General features: G+C 46.1%; 1 protein-coding gene across 8 annotated transcripts in view; it reads left to right on the forward strand.

Moving 5' to 3' along the window:
* LOC135030212 (sex comb on midleg-like protein 2) overlaps positions 1 to 14,779 on the forward strand; it is a 377,407-nt gene extending 362,628 nt beyond the window's left edge. For 7 of the 8 annotated variants that reach the window (XM_063953917.1, XM_063953919.1, XM_063953915.1 and 4 more), the window contains one exon: positions 13,750 to 14,778. In XM_063953917.1, the coding sequence (XP_063809987.1) occupies positions 13,750 to 13,875 (126 nt within the window). In that variant the 3' untranslated portion in view covers positions 13,876 to 14,778. Of the gene's footprint in view, positions 1 to 13,749 lie in introns of all 8 variants that reach the window. The other variant, XM_063953923.1, reaches the window with a different exon arrangement.
* The last annotated feature ends 3,773 nt before the right edge of the window (positions 14,780 to 18,552 follow it).

The raw sequence follows: 18,552 nt of genomic DNA on the forward strand, positions 1-18,552 counted from the left end.
CCCCCCCTCCCCCCTCATCCATCTTTCTTACATTCATTCTGGTGTTTTCGGGAGAAAGTGTTAATTAACCCATTCATTGCCAAAAAATAATTGGCGAAAATAAAAAATTTAAAAAATGATATATATATATTTTTGCTGCGGGGTACACTGGGGTTCCACAGGGAATAACATCGGGGTGTAGAGTAGGATCTTGATCCGAGGCACCAACAGCCTAAAAGCTTTGACTGTTCCCAGAATGCATAGCGCCACCTCCTCTATAACCCCGCCTCCGTGCACAGGAGCTCAGTTTTGTAGTTGGTGCCTGCAGACAATGGGCAGGGCTGCTCCAGAAATCACGATCCAGCGCGTCCGGCCGCACACGCTGCCGTGTACACTGTGGCAGTACAGGGACCCCACTAGACCACCAGGGCAAGGGCACAGGTCGGTTTTGGCAAAAAACATTTTGTTATATGGCCCACAGTACCCGGTGGTGAAGTCCAGCAAGGGGATAAGGCTCTGACCTGTAGCCCCTCCCCCAGCCCCAGGGCGCCATTTAAAGTAAATGTTTCCGCCCTGGAGCTGCATCTCTCTCTCTCCCTCACTCCCTGTCAGCGTTTGGGCGCCATCTTCACATGCTGTGCTGATCCTGGGACTGTTTGGACAAATCCTCCTCTGTAAAGCTGCCTGCATGTCAGCGCTGTGCATTTTACAGGACACTTAAATATTATACATGTCTGTTGACATTGTTAGTTAAGAAACAGTGCATTTATTCAGGGTAATGTAGTACAAGTACCCTGTGATATACATCCAGTATTTACTGTGCATTGATATATCTATTAATCTGTATAGCTTTACTCAGTATTACTTAGTATTGCTAGTCCAGTGCAGTTTTATTGCATGTCATAATTTCTGCATTGTACATGTGACTGTGTGTGCGCACATACAGCTGCTGCGTGACTTCCATTCCGTGTATCTCACTCAGATTGCTATCCCTATATTCTGTACCCTGCAGGGGGCTAGGTGCGTCAGGGGTATTAGTTCACACAGGTGTTTCACAGGATATACTTATTGAGTATTTTTCTCTGTGATTTTCAGTCACCATATACCTCTTGAATTCTCTGTGCTAATACACTGCACAGGGGGTTCTTGTTAAGGTATTAGGCTGCTGATATTGTACTGAGTTGTCCGTGAATTGAGCTTTCAGGAATGTCAGCTACAAGGGGCGACGGAGCTGGGGCTGATCCCACAATGTGTGGTGGTGACGCTGCAGACACATTAGAGGAAAACATAGCAGCAGAGGGTTCGGGTTCTGGGGTTCCCTACCCCCCAGTGGGACCGTAGCAATGGGGGTTCATAATGGCCCGCCTTGGGCTACTTTCTCCACGTTATTGAGTACGCTGGTAACTAGACTTATGCCCCCTATGGGACCTCACGTGCCGGTACAACCGCATATTGTCCCTGTGGTTAATCTGCCATGGGCAGATCAACTGCCCACTCAGTTATAGCAATTGAACCACTTATTGACTAAGCAGAAATCTAACCCTCGCCCGTCTAAGACCAAGGGGTCCTCTAAGCGGGCCATTACTTCCTCACAATACACCCACGTCCCAGACACCTCGCCTGATGAGGATGGCGTGTATACTGACCCCACAGATTCTGATCCAGATACTTCTGATGGGGAATCTATCTCACAGGTGGATGTTCCTGACTTATTGGAGGCTAGCAGACTGATTCTTCAAATTACTGATGACCCAGAGCCTGATGCTACCTCTAAGAAACCGGACAGGTTTAAACGTCAGAAGGTCGTTAAACAAGTTTTTCTTCACTCTGACCATTTAGTTGACATACGTCAGGAATCCTGGGAAAATCCAGGAAAGAAATTCACATCTCACAAGAAGATGCTGGCGCGCTATCCCCTCGCTGCGGAGCGAAGTAAAAATTGCGAAACACCCCCGCCAGTGAATTTGTAAGTGGCGCGGCTGGTGGTATCCTCAGCTCTGCCTGTAACTACCGTCACTTCTCTGAAAGAACCGATGGATAAGAGTGTGGAGGGTTGCTTAAAGGCGATATACACCATCGCAGGAGCTGTGCATTGGCCCACTACATGGGCTGCAGAGGCTATTGAAGCGTGGGCTCAGGAGGTGGAAGCGGAGCTGCCTTCCAACTTTTCTGATAATGCTAGACAGTGTCTCTCGTATATTGTCACAGCATCTCATTACATTAGGGAGGTGGCTTCTGATGCCGGTGTTCTGGCGGCCAAGGCTTCTACTACGTCCATTTTGGCTCGCCGGATCCTATGGCTACGGTCCTGGTCTGTGGACCTGAAAACCCTGGAGGTGCTCCCTTTTAAGGGAGACATTCTTTTTGGAGAGGACCTCAACAAGATAGTGGCTGACTTAGCTTCTGCTAAAACAGCGTGTCTACCTAGTACTGCTCCTTCGATGCTGAAGGTTAAGATTAGTTCCTTTCGCTCCTTTCGTCCTTGAGGTAAAGCCAAAGGTCAGGCGTACCCAAAACAGGTTCGCACTTCCAAAACCGCTAAGCCCAAGCCTAAACGTGCCTGGGCTGCCCGTCAGCCTGCTTCCAAAACTGACAAGCATGCTGCATGACTGGGCGGGCCTCACTCTGGGGGATCCCAGAGTGGGAGGCCGACTTCTAGGGTTCACCCAGGAATGGTTAAATACCACTTCCGATGCCTGGGTACGGGAAGTCGTCACTCGCGGATACGCCATATCCTTCAAGAATCGTCCCCCTCATCGATTTTGCCTGACAGACGTCCATTCGGATCAGGTGAAGGCAAAAACTGTTCATTCGGTGGTACAGTCCCTCCTGGACTCCTGGAGTGGTAGTTCAGGTGCCTCTGGCTCAGAGAGGCAAGGGGTACTATTCACCGCTGTTCCTAGTCCCGAAACCGAATGGGTACTCTCGGCCCATTCTCAACCTCAAGTCCTTGAACAGATTTGTGAGAGTCTCCAAGTTTCGTATGAAAACTCTACGCTCTATTGTTTTGGCCTTGGAGCCTGGGGATTATATGGTCTCCCTAGACATACAGGATGCTTACCTGCATATTCCTATTGCAATGTCGCATCAGCAGTATCTGAAGTTTGCTGTGGGCAACCTCCATTATCAATTTCGGGCTTTACCTTTTGGTTTGACCACGGCCTCACGTGTCTTCACAAAGGTCATGGCGGTAATGACTGCTGTACTTCGCCGTCAAGCGGTCAGGATCCTCCCGTATCTGGATGACTTGTTGATCCTGGCAAATTCCCCAGAAATTCTCCTACGTCATCTGGATCCGACGCTCCAATTTTTGTAAGCCCACGGGTGGCTCATCAACTGGAAGAAGTCTTCCCTGGTCCCTGCTCAGAGGATGGTGCACCTAGGGGCATTGTTGGACACTCACAACCAGAGGTTGTTCTTGTCTCAGGAGAAGGTCCTGAAACTTCAGGATAGGATTCGATGCTTCCTATCTCGTCCGCAACTGTCGCTACACTCGGCGATGCAAGTGCTAGGTCTCATGGTGTCTGCTTTCGACATGGTGGAGTACGCGCAATTACATTTACGCCCTCTACAGAAACTGATTCTTGCCAAGTGGGACGGCCTGCCTCACCGGATCAGGTCTCCCATGATCTCCTTGTCTCTGGAGGTCCGTCTGTCACTGTGCTGGTGGCTGCAGGATCATCGATTGACCAGGGGTCGTCCCTTCTGGATCTCCAGCTGGGTCCTCCTGACGACGGATGCCAGTCTGAGAGGTTGGGGCGCGGTGTTGGAGCAACACTCCCTTCAGGATTGGAGTACCAAGGAGGAGTCTCTCCTCCCGATAAACTTTCTGAAACTGCGGGCGGTGTTCAATGCTCTGAACCTGGCCCAGCATTTAATACAGAACAGGCCTATTCAGGTACAGTCGGACAATGCCACCACGGTGGCGTACATAAATCATCAAGGCGGCACTCAAAGCCACATGGCAATGAGGGACGTATCAAGGTTTCTTCAGTGGGTGGAACGCAATCTGCCAGCCATATCGGCAGTGTTCATTCCGGGGGTCCTAAACTGGGAAGTGGACTACCTCAGTCGTCAGGACGTACACTCTGGAGAGTGGAGCCTCCATCCAGAAGTATTTCAACTCCTAGTGGACAAGTGGGGCCTTCCAGATGTGGACCTGATGATGTCTCGACACAATCACAAGGTTCCGGTCTTCGGAGCAAGCACAAGGGATCCTCAAGCAGCGTTTGTGGACGCACTGGCAGTTCCATGGAACTTTCGGCTGCCGTACGTGTTCCCTCCGGTGTCACTTCTGCCCAGGATTATAAGGAATTTCAAGCAAGAAGGAGGACTCCTGCTTCTGATTGCCCCAGCGTGGCCCAGACAGCATTGGTTCTCCGACCTTCAGAGTCTCTCAATAGAGCGTCCCCTTCTACTTCCACAGCGCCCAGACCTCCTCGTTCAGGGCCCTTGTGTATATCAGGATTTGGCACGATTGGCTTTGACGGCGTGGCTCTTGAAGCTTCAGTTCGAAGAGCCAAAGGATTTTCTGAGGCGGTTATTCAAACCATGTTGAAGGCCTGGAAACAAGCTTCGGCTCGGATTTACCATAGGGTCTGGAATTCCTACTTTGCTTGGTGCGTGGATAACAATCATGACACTTACAAGTTTAGTACAGCCAAACTTTTGGCCTTTCTAAAACAGGGCCTGGACTTAGGCCTTCGTCTGGCCTCCCTCAAGGTTCATATATCTGCCTTGCGACTCTGCCTGACGTTCATACATTCACACAGGGTGTGTTGCGGATTTAACCGCCTTACGTCCCGCCTGTGGCTCCTTGGGATTTGTCGTGGTTCTGGAGGCATTGCAAGAGTCTCCGTTTGAGCCTCTTGAACTTGCAGACCTTAAGTGGCTTTCTCTTAATGTATTGTTTCTGCTGGCTATTGCCTCTGCTAGACCGGTATCGGATTTGGGTGCCTTGTCGTGTAGGTCCCCCTATCTGATTTTTCACCGTGACTGGGCGGTTCTTTGAACACGTCCCGGGTATCTACATAAGGTGGTGTCTTCTTTCCACCTTAATCAGGAGATTGTGGTGTCGGCCTTTGTCTCTCCTGAATTGTCTTCCAAAGAGCGGCCTTTGGATGTGGTACGGGCTCTCCGTATCTATGTGAAGAGGACAGCTTCTGTTAGAAAGTCTGATTCTCTCTTTGTACTGTTTGGTTTTCACAAACGTGGCTGGCCTGCTCACAAGCACACCCTGACCAGATGGATTAGAATGGTGATTGCACATGCTTATGTACAGGCTGGTCGTCCAGCTCTTGCTAATATCAAGGCCCATTCTACTCTGTCAGTTGGACCTTCTTGGGCGGCCTGCCGTGGTGCGACCCTTGAACAATTATGCAAGACGGCGACGTGGTCCTCAGTGAACACGTTCATAAGGTTCTATGCCTTCGATGCTTCCACCTCCCAGGATGCTTCCTTTGGACGCCGGGTTCTTGTGCCCGCTACAGTGCGTCCCCTCCCATGAGGAACTGCTCTAGGACATCCCCGATGTTATTCCCTGTGGAACCCCAGTGTACCCCGCAGCAGAAAAGGAGATTTATGGTAAGAACTTACCTTTGTTAAATCTTTTTCTGCGAGGTACACTGGGTTCCACAGGGCGCCCGCCCTAACGCACTTAGCTTCTTTGGGTTTGTATGGCATTAGCCGCTGATACCTTCTCCTGTCGTGAGAATGTGTTGAACGTGGCTACTAACAGTTGGCGTCTCTTTTACCTGCTACTGCATTGGACTGGTTAACAAAACTGAGCTCCTGTGCACGGAGGTGGGGTTATAGAGGAGGCGGCACCATGCATTCTGGGAACAGTCAAAGCTTTTAGCCTGTTGGTGCCTCGGATCAAGATCCTACTGTACAATCCGATGTTATTCCCCGTGGAACCCAGTGTACCTCGCAGAAAGATTTAACAAAGGTAAGTTCTTACCATAAATCTCCTTATTTTTATGTGTGTGTGTGTGTGTGTGTGTGTGTGTGTGTAAATATATATATATATATATATATACACACACAGTATTACAGAGATGCCATATAAACAGTGATAACCAGTATATATGCACAATAATATATGATTTCCTTCCTTCCTTTCATTTCAAGGGGGTAACGTCGGCGTATCTAAATATATTTTGGGGTAGAAGGTAAAAAAGTTCCCTGACACCTGATCTAAGTCCTTCCTGCTTATGTTAACATGCTAAAAAAATAAAAGTCTAATGAATTGCTTCTTAAAATGGATTTATTAATACAGTATTTTCTAAATTCATATAGGTGGTGGTAATTTATAAAATAGATAAGTCAAATTGCTTTTGCAGTTGTAAGTCATTTAACAACTGACTTTATTGATCTAACACACCTGCATTTGGCTGATTGTAAAGTAAGTTATTATTAGATTGTGCATATACAGTAGGTTATAGTTTATTTTTAAGGCTAATGTCACAAAAAAAGTCCAGTCAATTACCTAGAAAAATATCTCGCCTAACATTATTCATTGTGCCCCAGTTAGCCACAGTCATTTACCACATGCTAATTGATCCCCCAGTCTATTCAATTAGCCTTGAATGCAGGCTGCAGTTAACAGGGATTTATTTTTGGGTTTGAGCAGATTACCTAAACAGCAACCCCACGATAAATAGCCTGTTATCGTGTGCCTAAACTATGTTAACAAACAGGTCCAGGAACTCATCTTGGATTCCTGTGTGTTAATGCCTGATAACAGGGTAATCTACCGGGCGAGTAAAAATGTCTCTAATTGAATAACCCCAAAATGTCTCTAATTGAATAACCCCAGATGTTTATGCCAAAAGCTACCACCTTTTTTCACACTCGGTAAATTATCGGGTCTAATTGAATTCCCCCCTGTGTGTTTAATGACTCTTCCTTCGCTGCTTAGATTTCATCTGCAGGGATCTGGGATCTGCAAGGATTTTACATTATGACTGGAATATCACACACCCAGAGCCTGTAATACAGGTTGAGTATCCTTGAGTATCCCATATCCAAAATGCTTGGGACCAGAAGTATTTTGGATATCGGATTTTTCCGTATTTTGGAATAATTGCATACCATAATGAGATATCATTGTGGTGGGACCCAAGTCTAAGCACAGATTGCATTTATGTTTCATATACACCTTATACACACAGCCTGGAGGTAATTTTAGCCAATATTTTTTATAACTTTGTGCATTAAACAAAGTGTGTGTACATACAATTCATTTATGTTTCTTATACACCTTATACACACAGCCTGAAGGTCATTTAATACAATATTTCTCTGACGTCCTAAGTGGATGCTGGGACTCCGTAATGACCATGGGGATTAGCGGCTCCGCAGGAGACTGGGAACAACTAAAGAAAGCTTTAGGACTACCTGGTGTGCACTGGCTCCTCCCACTAAGACCCTCCTCCAGACCTCAGTTAGATTCTTGTGCCCGGCTGAGCTGGATGCACACTAGGGGCTCTCCTGAGCTCCTAGAAAGAAAGTATATTTTAGGTTTTTTATTTTACAGTGAGATCTGCTGGCAACAGACTCACTGAAGCGAGGGACTAAGGGGAGAAGAAGCGAACCTACCTAACTGGTGGTAGCTTGGGCTTCTTAGGCTACTGGACACCATTAGCTCCAGAGGGATCGACCGCATGGAACCGGCCATTGATGTTCGGTCCCGGAGCCGCGCCGCCGGCCCCCTTACAGAGCCAGAAGCAAGAAGTGTTCCGGAAAATCGGGGGAAGAAGACTTCAGTCTTCACCAAGGTAGCGCACAGCACTGCAGCTGTGCGCCATTGCACCTCATGCACACCTCACACTCCGGTCACTGATGGGTGCAGGGCGCTGGGGGGGGGCGCCCTGAGCAGCAATATAAACACCTTGCCTGGCAAAATCATCACAATATATAGCCCCAGAGGCTATATATGTGATAAATACCCCTGCCAGAATCCATAAAAAAGCGGGAGAAAAGTCCGCGAAAAAGGGGCGGAGCTATCTCCCTCAGCACACTGGCGCCATTTTCTCTTCACAGTGCAGCTGGAAGACAGCTCCCCAGGCTCTCTCCCCTGTAGTTTTCAGGCTCAAAGGGTTAAAAAGAGAGGGGGGGCACTAAATTTAGGCGCAATATTGTTTGTACAAGCAGCTATTGGGGGAAAAATCACTCAGTTATAGTGTTAATCCCTGCATTATATAGCGCTCTGGTGTGTGCTGGCATACTCTCTCTCTGTCTCCCCAAAGGACTTTGTGGGGTCCTGTCCTCAGTCAGAGCATTCCCTGTGTGTGTGCTGTGTGTCTGTACGGCTGTGTCGACATGTGGGATGAGGAAGGTTACGTGGAGGTGGAGCAGAGGCCGATAAATGGGATGTCGCCCCCTGTGGGGCCGACACCAGAGTGGATGGATAGGTGGAAGGTATAAACAGACAATGTCAACTCCTTACATAGAAGGCTGGATGACGTAAAATAGCTGTGGGACTGCCGGCTTCTCAGCCCGCGCCTGCCCAGGCGTCTCAAAGGCCATCAGGGGCTCAAAAAAGCGCCCGTTACCTCAGATGGCAGACACAGATGTCGACACGGAGTCTGACTCCAGTGTCGACGAGGTTGAGACATATACACAATCCACTAGGAACATCCGTTACATGATCTCGGCAATGAAAAATGTGTTACGCATTTCTGACATGAACCCAAGTACCACATAAAAAGGGGTTTTATTTTTGGGGAGAAAAAGCAGCCAGTGTTTTGTTCCCCCATCAGATGAATGAATGAAGTGTGTAAAGTAGCGTGGGTTCCCCCGATAAGAAACTGGTAATTTCTAAAAAGTTACTGATGGCGTACCCTTTCCCGCCAGAGGATAGGTCACGTTGGGAGATATCCCTTAGGGTGGATAAGGCGCTCACACGTTTGTCAAAAAAGGTGGCACTGCCGTCTTAGGATACGGCCACCTTGAAGGAGCCTGCTGATAAAAAGCAGGAGGCTATCCTGAAGTCTGTATATACACACTCAGGTTATATACTGAGACCTGCAATTGCCTCAGCATAAATAGTGCTGCTGCAGCGTGGTCTGATACCCAGTCAGATAATATTAATACTCTAAGACAGGGATAATAGTTTGCTAACATAGAGCATATTAAAGACGTCGTCTTAGATATAAAGGATGCACAGAGGGATATTTGCCGGCTGGCATCCAGAATTAATGCAATGTCCATTCTGCCAGGAGGGTATTAGAAACCCGGCAGTGGACAGGTGATGCTGCCTATAAAAGGCACATGGAGATTCTGCCTTATAAGGGTGAGGAATTGTTTGGGGATGGTCTCTGGGACCTCGTATCCACAGCAACAGCTGGGAAGAAATTTTTTTACCTCAGGTTTCCTCACAGCCTAAGAAAGCACTGTATTTTCAGGTACAGTCCTTTCGGCTTCAGAAAAGCAAGCGGGTCAAAGGCGCTTCCTTTCTGCACAGAGACAAGGGAAGAAGGAAAAAGCTGCACCAGCAGCCAGTTCCCAGGATCAAAAATCTTCCCCCGCTTCCTCTGAGTCCACCGCATGATGTTGGGGCTCCACAGGTGGAGACAGGTGCGGTAGGGGCGCGTCTCGGGAACTTCAGAGACCAGTGGGCTTGCCCACAGGGGGATCCCTAGGTTCTGCAAATAGTATCACAGGGATACAGGCTGGAGTTCGAGGCGACTCACCCTCGCCGTTACCTCACATCAGCCTTGCCTGCTGCCCTCGGAGAAAGGTAGTACTGGCGGCAATTCACAAGCTGTACTTCCAGCAGGTGAAATCAAGGTACCCCTCCTTCAACAAGGCCGGGGTTACTATTCCAAAATGTTGTGGTACCGAAACCAGACGGTTCGGTGAGACCCATTCTAAAATTGAAAGCCTTGAACACTTATATACGAAGGTTCAAGTTCAAAATGGAATCGCTCAGGGCGATTATTGCAAGCATGAAGAATTTCATGGTATCACTGGACATCAAGGATGCTTACCTGCATGTCCCTATTTACCCTCTTCACCAGGAGTACCTCAAAATTGTGGTACAGGATTGTCATTACCAATTCCAGACGTTGCCGTTGGTCTGTCCCCGGCACCGAGGTATTTACCAAGGTAATGGCCGAAATAATTATCCCGTACTTGGACGATCTCCTTATAAAGGCGAGGTCCAGGGAGCAGTTGTCGGCGGAGTAGCACTATCTCGGGAAGTGCTACAACAGCACGGCTGGATTCTGAATATTCCAAAGTCGCAGCTGGTTCCTACGACGCGTCTACTGTTCCTGGGTATGGTTCTGGACACAGAACAGGATAAAAAGGGTTTCTCCCGGAGGAGAAGTCCAAGGAGTTGTCGTCTCTAGACAGAGACCTCCTAATACGTATACAGGTGTCGGTGCATCAATGCACGCGAGCCCTGGGAAGGATGGTAGCTTCTTACGAAGAAATTCCATTCGCCAGGTCCCATGCAAGGATTTTCCAGTGGGATCTGTTGGACAAGTGGTCCGGGTCGCATCTTCAGATGCATCGGCGGATAACCCTGTCTCCAAGGGCCAGGGTGTCGCTGTTGTGGTGGCTGCAGAGTGCTCATCTTCTAGGGGGCCGCAGATTCGGCATACAGGACTGGGTCCTGGTGACCACGGATGCCAGCCTTCGAGGCTGGGGGGCAGTCACACAGGGAAAAAACTTCCAAGGCTATGGAAAAGTCAGGAGACTTCCCTACACATAAATATTCTGGAACTGAGGGCCATTTACAATGCCCTAAGTCAGGCTAGACCCCTGCTTCAACACCGGCCGGTGCTGATCCAGTCAGACAACATCACGGCGGTCGCTCATGTAAACCGACAGGGCGGCACAAGAAGCAGGATGGCGATGGCAGAAGCCACAAGGATTCTCCGATGGGCGGAAAATCATGTGTTAGCACTGTCAGCAGGGTTCATTCCCGGAGTGGACAACTGAGAAGCAGACTTTCTCAGAAGACACGACCTCCACCCGGGAGAGTGGGGACTTCATCCAGAAGTTTTCCAAATGATTGTACACCGTTGGGAAAGGCCACAGGTGGACATGATGGCGTCCCGCCTCAACAAAAAGCTACAAAGATATTGCGCCAGGTCAAGGGACCCTCAGGCGATAGCTGTGGACGCTCTGGTAACACCGTGGGTGTACCAGTCGGTGTATGTGTTCCCTTCTCTGCCTCTCTTACCCAGGGTAATGAGAATAATAAGAAGGAGAGGAGTAAGAACTATACTCATTGTTCCGGGTGGGCCAAGAAGAGCTTGGTAACCAGAACTCCAAGAAATGATCTCAGAGGACCCATGGCCTCTGCCGCTCAGACAGAACCTGCTGCAGCAGGGGGCCTGTCTGTTCCAAGACGTACCGCGGCTGCGTTTGACGGCATGGCGGTTGAACGCCGGATCCTGAAGGAAAAGGGCAATCCGGAGGAAGTTATCCCTATGTTATTTAAAGCTAGGAAAGAAGTGAACGCAAACCATTATCACCGCATATGGTGGAAATATGTTGCGTGCTGTGAGGCCAGGAAGGCCCCAAAGGAGAAATTTCAGCTAGGTCGATTTCTGCACTTCCTACAGTCAGAGGTGACTATGGGCCTAAAATTGGGTTCCATGAAGGTCCAGATTTCGGCTCTATCGATTTTCTTCCAAAATAGAACTGGCTTCACTGCCTGAAGTTCGGACTTTTGTTAAGGGAGTGCTGCATAGTCAGCCCCCGTTTGTGCCTCAAGTGGCACCGTGGGATCTCAACGTGGTGTTGGATTTCCTGAAGTCGCATTGGGTTGAGCCACTTAAATCCGTGGAGCTACAATACCTCACGTGGAAAGTGGTCATGCTGTGGGCCGTGGCGTCGGCCAGGCGTGTATCAGAATTGGCGGCTCTGTCATACAAAAGCCCTTATCTGTATTTTATATGGATAAGGCGGAATTGAGGACTCGTTCCCAATTCCTTCCTAAGGTGGTATCAGTTTTTCATGTGAACCAACCTATTGTGGTGCCTGTGGCTACTTGGGACTTGGAGGATTCCAAGTTACTGGACGTAGTCAGGGCCCTGAAAAGTATATGTTTCCAGGACGGCTGGAGTCAGGAAAACTGACTCGCTATTTATCCTGTATGCACCCAACAAGCTGGGTGCTCCTGCTTCTAAGCAGACTATTGCTCGCTGGATCTGTAGCACGATTCAACTTGCACATGCTGCGGCTGGACTGCCGCACCCTAAATCTGTAAAAGCCCATTCCACGAGGAAGGTGGGCTCTTCTTGGGCGGCTGCCCGAGGGGTCTCGGCTTTACGACTTTGCCGAGCTGTTACTTGGTCGGGTTCAAACATTTTTGCAACAGTCTACAAGTTTGATACCCTGGCTGAGGAGGACCTAGAGTTTGCTCATTCGGTGCTGCAGAGCCATCCGCACTCTCCCGCCCGTTTGGGAGCTTTGGTATAATCCCCATGGTCCTTTCGGAGTCCCAGCATCCACTTAGGACGTCAGAGAAAATAAGATTTTACTCACCGGTAAATCTATTTCTCGTCCATAGTGGATGCTGGGCGCCCATCCCAAGTGCGGATTGTCTGCAATACTTGTTTATAGTAATTGCCTAACTAAAGGGTTATTGTTGAGCCATCTGTTGAGAGGCTCAGTTATATTTCATACTGTTAACTGGGTATAGTATCACGAGTTATATGGTGTGGCTGGTATGAGTCTTACCCGGGATTCAAAATCCTTCCTATTTGTGTCAGCTCTTCCGGGCACAGTATCCTAACTGAGGTCTGGAGGAGGGTCTTAGTGGGAGGAGCCAGTGCACACCAGGTAGTCCTAAAGCTTTCTTTAGTTGTGCCCAGTCTCCTGCGGAGCCGCTAATCCCCATGGTCCTTACGGAGTCCCAGCATCCACTACGGACTACGAGAAATAGATTTACCGGTGAGTAAAATCTTATTTTTTAATAACTTTGTGTATTAAACAAAGCTTGTGTACATTGAGCCATCAGAAAACAAAGGTTTCACAATTTCAGTCTCACTCAATACATTCCGTATTTCGGAATATTTGGATATGGGATACTCAACCTGTACCCCTTTTCCATCAAAATCTTGGGTTCAACACAGGTAATTGAACGCTGTTTCAAGCCATGTCACAGCGACTTGAAAGCCCATACACACTGCACGCTGTACCTGGGTTAGTGGTGTGTCATCCCTCTGGTGCTTGGAGATTACTTCATCCTCAAGTACAAGTGGTCCAGTTCTCCATAGGTTTTTAGCAGGACCTGGTTCACATTGTTTATACTGCAGGCTACCGTTTTCCACAAAGTTTTGACACCGGCAATAATACGGGTTATTTTGGCAGTGGAAAAGGGGCATAACTTTTCTGTACTTGGGGTTCAAAGTTCCAGTAACATACAGGTCCTATATACTTATCCCTCCCCACCACCACAATGCAGTCAGTCTCAGATGACCCTGTCAATGTATAACTATGTCCTAAATCAGTAACATGGATGAGTTTAATAAACATGTTACTAGCAACATTTCTTTATTCAAGTAACATTAGTTGTTGTAGTTTTTTCATCTCTTAACACTTAACTGTTTGGGTTTTTTATTAAGGGTGAAATGTTTTTAATTTTAAAAGGTATTATGGTTGTTTCTAGTCTGCAAATAGCGAAATTGTTGTATTGGTTGGTATGTCATTTTTTATGTATTTCACTTTTTTCACATTGAAAGGTACAAATAGAAACCTTACTCAGTTTGGGTACTAGTAACTAAATAGTCTCGTGTGTTCTCTCTTCAGGAAATTGATGGATCTGCATTTTTGTTACTTCGGAGTGATATGATAATGAAATACATGGGGCTAAAACTTGGACCAGCCCTGAAACTATGCTATCACATTGACAGACTGAAACAAGGGAAGTATTAAGGAACCAGACACAAGTGACATTCTTTGTTTATTGAATTTACCTCAGCGTTCACTCTACCTATCATGCCTTCTATGAGGAAGCTTCCAGTTACTGCAAAATACCTCCTATGTAAAGTAAGACAGACACTTTCTTTGTTTAAACTTCAGTATTTCTTTGGCTATATTATTTTGGAGTTTGTGGATTTTAAAGAAGCAGCAGCTCTGAATATGTGAGTACAAAACGATGCAAAACCATTTGCTGACGGACTTTATTGTAACCAAAATGCTAATTCCCAAAGTGGTGTGCACAGAAGAAAGGGGAAGAAGCATAACAGAAGTGGATGCAGCTCTGTGGTGTGATATTAGCAGACATAGAACTTCACTTTGATACAGTAGGTTTCCAGATTTAAGCAACTTGACATTTACTCTAAAGGGTATAATGATGGCAATTTGTTTTTTCTTCAAAATTTACAGTGAGAGGTATTGTTTCTCCTGAAGTGTCTGCATTCCCATCGTAACCCTCAGAGGTTTGAAAGTTAATTATGATGTGTGAGTACACAATTAGAAAATGAATGACGCAATAGTCGTCTTTATTAATTTCCTTTTCTCAACTGGCGGCCCTCAATCGCCTTTTTTTTTTTTAAAGCTTTTTGTATATGAAACATGTTTGTCATTGTCAATCCTCCATGATTAGTCAGGCAGCAAACGTGGGACTATTCCCTTATGTTGTTAAAGTGGACCTGTTACTCTATCGGCAAAAGTGCTTTTAGAAAAGCAGTGACATATATGACTAAGAGGGAGACTTATCAAATCTGCTAAAGAGGACAAGTGGAGGTGTTGCCCATAGCTTCCAATCAGATTCTAGTTATCATTTTGTAGAATGTACTAGATACAGTTGCAAGAAAAAGTATGTGAACCCTTTGGAATTTCCTGAATTTGTGCATAAATTGGTCATAAAGTGTGTTCTGATCTTCATCTAAGTCACAACAATAGACAAACACAGTCTGTTGAAACTAATACCACACAAACAATTATATGTTCTCATGTTTTCATTGAACACACCATGTAAACATTCACAGTGCAGGGTGGACAATGTATGTGAACCCTTGGCTTTAATAACTGGTTGACCCTCCTTTGGCAGCAATAACCTCAACCAAACGTTTCCAATAGTTGCATATCAGACCTGCACAACGGTGAGGGGGCATTTTGGACGATACTTCTTTACAAAACTTTTTCAGTTCAGCAATATTCTTGGTTGTCTGGTGTGAATCGCTCTCTGGAGGTCATGCCACAGCATCTCAATCGGGTTGAGGTCAGGACATTGACTGGGCCACTCCAGAAGGCGTATTTTCTTCTGTTGAAGCCATTCTGTTGTTGATCTACTTCTGTGCTTTGGGTCGTTGTCCTGTTGCATCACCCATCTACTGTTGAGCTTCAATTGGTGGACAGATGGCCTTAAGTTCTCCTGCAAAATGTCTTGATAGACTTGGGAATTCATTTTTCCGTTGATGATAGCAATCTGTCCAGGCCCTGAGTCAGCAAAGCAGCTCCAAACCATGATGCCCCCTCCACCATACTTCACAGTTGGGATGAGGTTTTGATGTTGGTGTGCTGTGCCTTTTTTTCTCCACACATAGTGTTGTGTGTTCCTTCCAAACAACTTAACTTTGGTTTCATCTGTCCACAGAATATTTTGCCAGTAGTGCTGTGGAACATTCAGGTGCTCTTTTGCAAACTTCAAACGTGCAGCAATGTTTTTTTTGGACAGCAGTGGCTTCCTCCGTGGTTTCCTCCCATGAACTCCATTCTTGTTCAGTATTTTACGTATGGTAGATTTGTCAACAGAGATGGTAGCATGTGCCAGAGATATCTGTAAGTCTTTAGCTGACACTCTAAGATTCTTCTTCACCTCATTGAGCATTCTGCGCTGTGCTGTTGCAGTCATCTTTACAGGACGCCCACTCCTAGGGAGAGTAGCAACAGTGCTGAACTTTCTACATTTATAGACAATTTGTCTTGATACTTTTGTAACCCTTTCCAGCTTTATGCAAGTCAACAATTCTTAATCGTAGGTCTTCTGAGAGCTATTTTCTGTGAGGCATGGTTCACATCAGCAATGCTTCTTGAGAATTGCAAACTCAAAACTGGTGTGTTTTTTTTTTATAGGGCAGGGCAGCTTTAACCAACACCCCCAATTTCGTCTCATTGATTGGACTCCAGGTTGGCTGACTCCTGACTCAAATTAGCTCTTGGAGAAGTCATTAGCCTAGGGGTTAACATACTTTGTCCACCCTGCACTGTGAATGTTTACATGGTGTGTTCAATAAAAACATGAGAACATATAATTGTTTGTGTGGTATTAGTTTCAGCAGACTGTGTTTGTATTGTTGTGACTTTGATGAAGATCAGAACACATTTTATTACCAATTTATGCACAAATCCAGGAAATTCCAAAGGGTTCACATACTTTTTCTTGCAACTGTAACTGATAGCTAGAATCTGGTTGCTTGCTAAGGGCAACACCTCTACTTGTCCTCTTTCAAAAGTTTGATATATTTTTCATGAAGGCACCTTCCAGTAAACCTTTAACTTAAAATTTGTAATTGCCTCTTACTTCTCTGGAGTAATGCTGACCAAACAGGTTGTCATTTTCTTTATAAATTTGGCCCATAATCTCAGATTTTTCGGGACCACAAAGGCCTGGGCTGTCTTTGTTCATTAGTTGTCTGTTGTTTAAATCTGTACCTTCCCTCATATTTACATTAAATGTCACCAGCAAATGGTGGGGTTGTTGGCACACTGAATGGAAAAGAACAAAAAGGTAACGGATAACAAACTAAGAATTGCAGTGCCACGTCATTTTATGGTTGATTTTTTTTGATCAACAGTGTTAATATTATAGAGCAAATGATTCTGTATAACATATTGGGGGGAATTCAATAGCACTGGCAGCTGTCACTCCTGCGTGCCAAACGCAGCTAATCAATTGTTAATTAGCATTTCAGCATCAGCATTTCAGCTTGCACCCAAATCCCTCCCCCAACCCCCCCTCCCGGGTGCATGTTAAAACTGTCCTGTTTGGGTGCCCAAACAGCACTTTTCGCGCACATTCCTTTAGTCTGGTTTAGTTGCTTTACACGGCTAAATCCATGATCAATGGACGTTATAACGAGCGTCACTTTAGATGGGAGATCGGGCCGCGATTACTATTATATTCCCCCCATTATTTTACATAATCAGTAAGGGAAAATGTTTAATGTGTTTACTGGCTGTTACAGAATGCAGGGTTGCACCTGTTTTACTGAAAAAGTGAAGACAGATCTTTTGCATTTGTTTCCTTTGGACAATGTGCATGTTGTCTTTTTATTTTGATACTTGCGTAATACACTGCTTTATTTTCTGTGGGTTTCTTTTCTTTTGGGGGGGGTGTTAAGGACACATTTCTAAGGTATTTCCAAAATATCTGCTGGGTTGGTATATTGTAGGAACAGTAGCAATATCTGTGCAATCCACACTCCAAGAAACACATGTTATATGACGTCTGATCCTAGTCAAGTATTCTTTGTTCTATGCAATATGCAAAGGTGTCCCATACATAATACATGACATGAAAGGTGCATGTTGTGTTCCTGAGCAAAAAAGTGCATTTCTCATCCTGGTAGCGTGATAGAATTCTATCATTTGGAGCTTGATATAAATTATAATAACAAAGAAAACCTAATAATAGCTTTATCACTATGGGGTGTATTCAATAGCTGTTGGAAACTCGTCGGAAAGACAGCAGCTTTCGGTTGGAAGGGGTTCAGACCTATTCAATATGGGAAGTTTTTTTCCGACAAGTCGGGAATTCCAGACTTGTCGGAAAACAAGTGGATCAGCGGAATAGCCTCCGATCCGCGTGCTTCTGTTGGAAACAGGGCCAAATCCGGTTTTGGCCCCCCTTCGGACAATCTCAATCCAACTTTAAAAAAAGTCGGATTGAGGTGAAGAGACGGGGAGCGGTGCGGCGGGCTACGGGGAGCGGGGCTGTCAGGTACCTTGACGGCCGTCCCCCGGCCAGGCACCCGACTCCCTGCAGCACGACACTGTGCGGCTCCAGCAGCTCTCTGTGTTCTCGCACGCAGGGAGCTGCTGACAGCTGCACGGACACCGGACAAATCTGACAGTCGGATTTGGCCACTCTATTGAATAGGGGTTGTAGGATCCATTCCAACAAATGCATGTCAGAATGTATCCGACTCTTATTGAATATACCTCTATCTGTACAAGGGTGTTTATGTGCTGCTGCCAGTAAGTGCAATGCATTAGGGACACAAGTGTGCATTGAATTTAAATAAAAATGGATATATGTAATCTTGCAAATATTGCAAGTGGGACAGACTTATTTCAGAGGAGTTGGGGCGATAAAATGATTTTTTTAAACTAGATTTCTTAGTACCTTTTGTATATGTACATATAATCATATATATGTATATGAATAAGTAAACAATATTTTCTACAAAGTGAAAGGAAAAGCTTTTTCTCAGGTTCTAACAGATGTATATTTCTGAAGTGTATTCACTTTACTCTGTTTACAGACTGGACCCTGAAACACAGTTATCAATGCATTTATGATCATTTTGTGTTATCTAGCTTTGTGTAGCATTAAGCAAAAATCATTTACTGTTCATGCTGGAACTCTGTAGAGCGGGCATTCCC

This window comes from Pseudophryne corroboree, chromosome 2 (assembly GCF_028390025.1).
Source record: "Pseudophryne corroboree isolate aPseCor3 chromosome 2, aPseCor3.hap2, whole genome shotgun sequence".
Taxonomy (NCBI): Eukaryota; Metazoa; Chordata; class Amphibia; order Anura; family Myobatrachidae; genus Pseudophryne; species Pseudophryne corroboree.